Genomic DNA, 4,900 nt, shown 5'->3' on the forward strand with positions numbered 1-4,900 from the left:
TATATATATATCATCTCCAAAGGGCAGCTATTGAAGAATTTCTTTATGGGAAAAGTTAGGGATTCAAGAATGAAAGAAATTCTTCTGCTCTGAATTTATCTCAAATTTATCTCTTGGATTTTGAGAAAATCCTTATTTTGGAAAAACCAGAAAAGAGGACCTCTTGAATTAGCATTGAAGCCTTTCAAGGAAATTTGCTCTCCAACTTCTGAAGGATTCAATAGCCAATAAAAGTCATCTAACCAAGAGGTAAAGAAAGTGAAATAAAGATTTAGGAATAGATGAGAAAAATTAAATCAAAATAGAATGAAATAAATTAATGAAAGTGGTAAGAAAGAATGAGTTCTAATTTGAGTATTACAACCATTATAAAAATGGTCAAATATCTGGGTGGTGGTAGGATGAGAGATATAAAAAACACTTTATTTTTGTACATTTGTATACTCTATTTTCCACAATAAAAACAATTACTTCAGTTTTAAAAGAATTCTTAAAAAGTTGTTGTTTATTCAGTAATGATTAAGGAGTTAATTAATCCCTCCTCCAATGACCCCACAGTAATTCTAATATTATTACAGCAATACATCATTATCTTAAATTTTCATTCTAATTCTATTAGACTGCAATTAGATAAAAGTCCTTTGCATTTGATATATATAGTAAGATCAAGATAAATAACCTAACTATAATATTTTAGAAATGTTTTTTAAAAAAATTTTTACAGATTTAAATCAATAGAAGATATCTTAAGGTATGACTATTCTCAATATATATGTCATTTAAATTTTAGAACACTTTAATACCAAACAGTTTAATCTCATGGATACTTTTGTGAAGGCATATTGCATTTATTTTAATGCAGGGAAACTTTAAACTCCTGCCATACCACTTTACATGATAATAGTAAACATATTATTTTAATTTTATAGCAGGTTAAGTTGGAAATATTGTATTGATTTAGTAATCTGTATCTACTTAAAGACAGGCAATAACATTGGCACAATGTTTTAGTGGCTTAAATCATTATTTTGAAAGCATTGTAAAAGCTCTCCTTCAAAAAAGGAAAAAAGTTAACATGCTAGACTTCAGAATTATTTTAAAAATTAATCTAATTTGTTTTCAGTTTTAAATTCACTGATATACACACATAGCATAACTTCATATACACACAGACACCCCTTATGGTAATGTACTTTCCAATGAACTATATTTGTATTTTATAAAGAATAAAAATCCTCCTTGGAAAAGTGAATTGTCTGCCTCTAATCTATGCTACTTGCAGTATGATCCTTCCTTTCAAATATAGAGAATAGACCCACTTGTATCTCAAGCTACCTCAAAATTTGTCATGAGATTTTTATTATTGTTGCTGTTGAAGCAAATCTACCACTTAAAAAAAGAACAAAGTATTTCTGTTTCTGTCCTGAAGATGGGATGTTTAAGAACTTTATAAAACACTCTGACATAAACTCAAAGTATTTTTACATAGAATATATATACACATTTACACAAAACAATAACACAGGAAGAATTGTAGAACATTATCTGAGTTCATAATTTAATTTCACATATTTACTAAAAAAAAGCTATATAGACACTTCTTAACATATTATGCTTAATTCATAAGCAGAACTTAACAACTCCAATTCTGCAGTAGTAAAAAGTAAGCAGTGGATACATAAAAGAAACTTTTCATTTTTAAACATATATTTACTATTAAATTATTACCATTTAACATTCTTTACCTGAACCTTCCAAATCTATATTTCTGTTTCTAAGATATAGAAAATGGAAATTTTTACTTTATTTTAGGTAGGAATTCTCATTGAGTAAATTTTAAAAACAGCACAACTTTGCGGAAAAAAAAAAAAAAGTTTTCCAAACCCCCCCCCGGCCACATGACTTTTATTGCATATTTCTCCCATATCCCCCATCTCATAAAGCCTTTTTAGGTTATATAATCAATAACCCCCAGTAATTATGAACTTTATGTTTCACTTACAAGATATCATTAAGTAGTCTTCAGAAGTGCTCTTGACATCATCATCATCATCATCATCATCATCTTCAGTTTTTATAGTAACTGTAGAACCAGGTACACCACCAGCTGCTTGAATCACAGTTTCTGTATCCGAATTAGTTACAAGAACCTCCTCTGATACCATGGTGGGAGAGTCAACTCCTGAAATACAATCTTGGACCACATGTTCTAAGTGTCCATCAGGACCGGTAACAAGGTCAGCTACAAAAACCTGCTCAGGTACCCTAACAGTTTCTGTAATCAGCTCAGAAGTCAAGATATGATCACCATCATCTTCCTCTAAATCTTCTTCAATGGCAACATCAGCTTCAAGTACAGCTTCAGGAACAATCACACCTTCTGTTACTACATCAGTCTCTGTGATGATATCAGGCCCATGGACAACTTCAGCTGCAAGGCCATGATCAAGAGTTATGCCATCATCTGTGACAACGTCAGAAACTAATACCGCTTCAGGAACTGAGACAACAATATGGTCTCCATCAATATGTGCAGTACCAGTCATTCCAGCCACTATAATACAAACAATTATTCAAAAAGAAGTAAAGTTATTTTATTAATGCAAAGTACTTTATTTAATCTAGCAAATAAAAATTTATTATTAAATAATTTTGGTCAAACATATTATTTTTTAAAAAATCACAATTTAACTGCCATAAAAACCCTCACTAACCAGAAGCTAGGTGGAGGCGGGTGCAAACAATATTAGTAAAATCTAAATTAAACCTAAAAATTATGTTAAATAACATACTTTTTTTTCAAGTAAGCCATAAAAGCCACAATGAGGTATCACTACACATCAATTAGAACAACAAAAATAAAAACCTATGACAACCCAACAGGCTGGTGAAGCTGCAGAGAAAATGTACCTCTCATACACTGCTGCTGGGAAAATAAAACGGTAGCAGCCATTTTGCAGAACAGATTGGCAACTTCTTACAAAAATAAGCATGCACTTACCATAAAATCTAATGATCACACTCAGGCATATTTCCCAGAGAAATTAGAACATATTTTTTACACACACACACAAAAAAAAACCTGTACAATAATATTCATAGCAGCTTACAATAGAAATTACTTTTAATAGTAAAAAATTGGAAAAAACTCCATGCCATTCAACATGGTTCCAAACTCCAGTATATCCTACCTGCAGAATATTTACTACTCAGAAGTAATAAAGAGCAAACTATTGATATATGCAACAACCTGGATGAATCTCCACATAATTATGTTGAGTGAAAAAAGCCATTCACTAAAGTATAAATGGAATCTTTATATGTTATTGTTGTTGTTAGGTACCTATGTACAACAGAGCAAAATATTGTCTGGTCCTGCTTCATCCTCATAATTACTACTATGTTTGAGCTCATAATCACAGCTACTGTGTCAATCCATCTCACTGAGGTTCTTCCTTTTTTTCTTTGACAGTCTACCAAGCATGATGTCATTCTCCAGGGACTGGTCCCTCCTGATAACATGTCCCAAGTAGGTGAGACAAAGTCTCACCATCCTCACTTCTTAGTGAGGAGCATTCTGGCTGCACTTCTTCCAAGACAGATTTGTCCATTCTTTTGGCAGTCCATGCTATATTCAGTATTTCTCACCAACATCGTGATTCAAATGTATCAATTCTTCTTTGGTCTTCCTTATTCATTGTCCAGCTTTCATATGCATATGAGGCAATGGAAAATACCATGGTTTAGGTCATATGTACCTTAGTTCTCAAATAAAGATTTCTTTTACAGTAGATTGGCCCAATGCAATACATCATTTGATTTCTTGACTGCTGCTTCCATGGGTATTGAATGTGGATGCAAATAAAATAAAATCCTTGACAAGTTTTTTTCTCCATTTTTCATGATGTTGCTTACTGGTCCAGTTGCAAGGATTTTTGTTTTCTTTACGTTGAGGTGCAACTCATACTGAAGGCTGTCATCTTTGATCTTCCTCAGTAACTTCTTCAAGTCTTCTTCACTTTCAATAATCAAGGTTGTGTCATCTGCATAGCACAGGTTGTTAATGAGTCTCCCTCCAATCATGATCCCATGTTTTTCTTCATACACTCCAGTTTCTCAGATTTGCTCAGCATACACATTGAATAAGAATAGTGAAAGGATATAACCCTGATTGCACACCTTTCCTGATATTAAACCACATATTATCCCCTTGTTCTGCCTGAACGAGTGCCTCTTGATCTATGTTCAGGTTCCTCATGAGAACAATTAAGTGCTCTGGAATTCCCATTCTTTTCAGTGTTATCCATAATTTGTTAGGAACCACACAATTAACGCCTTTGCATAGTCAATAAGACACAGATAAACATCTTTCTGGCATTCTCTGCTGTCAGCTGAGATCCAACTGACATCAGCAATGGTATCCCATTCAAAATCCTCTTCTGATTCCAGCTTAAATGCTGGCAGTTCCCTGGCAATATACTGCTGCAACTATTTTTGAATGATTTTCTGCAAAATTTTACTTGCATATGATATTGAGGATATTGTTCATTCATTTCCACATTCTGTGGTATCACCTTTCTTTGGAACAGGCAAAGATATTGATTTCTTCTAGTCAATGGGCCAGTTAGCTGTCTTCCAAATTACATGGCATAAAAAACTGGGCACCTCCAGTGCTGCGTACATTTGTTGAAACATCTCAATGGGTATTCCATTAATTCCTGGAGCCTTGTTTTTTGGCCAATTCTTTCAGTGTTGGCTTGACTTCTCCCTTCAAAACCACTGTTTCTTGACCAAATGTTGTTGTTGTTGTGCACCGTTGAGTCAGATCCGAGTCACAGTGACCCCTCCTTGGGTTTCCGAGGCAGTATCACTATGGAAGTAGATTGCCCAATCTTCCTTC

At 33.4% G+C, this 4,900-nt stretch overlaps 1 protein-coding gene across 1 annotated transcript in view; it reads right to left on the reverse strand.

The window, feature by feature from the left end:
• ZNF711 (zinc finger protein 711) overlaps positions 1-4,900 on the reverse strand; it is a 40,754-nt gene that overhangs the window by 13,614 nt on the left and 22,240 nt on the right. Inside the window, exon 2 of the mRNA XM_042783326.1 lies at positions 2,003-2,554. Within this exon, the coding sequence (XP_042639260.1) occupies positions 2,003-2,554 (552 nt within the window). The remainder of the gene's footprint in view (positions 1-2,002; positions 2,555-4,900) is intronic.

The sequence above is a fragment of the Orycteropus afer genome, unplaced genomic scaffold (genome assembly GCF_000298275.1).
Source record: "Orycteropus afer afer isolate SDZICR_OR568_19922 unplaced genomic scaffold, OryAfe1.0 scaffold00898, whole genome shotgun sequence".
Taxonomy (NCBI): Eukaryota; Metazoa; Chordata; class Mammalia; order Tubulidentata; family Orycteropodidae; genus Orycteropus; species Orycteropus afer.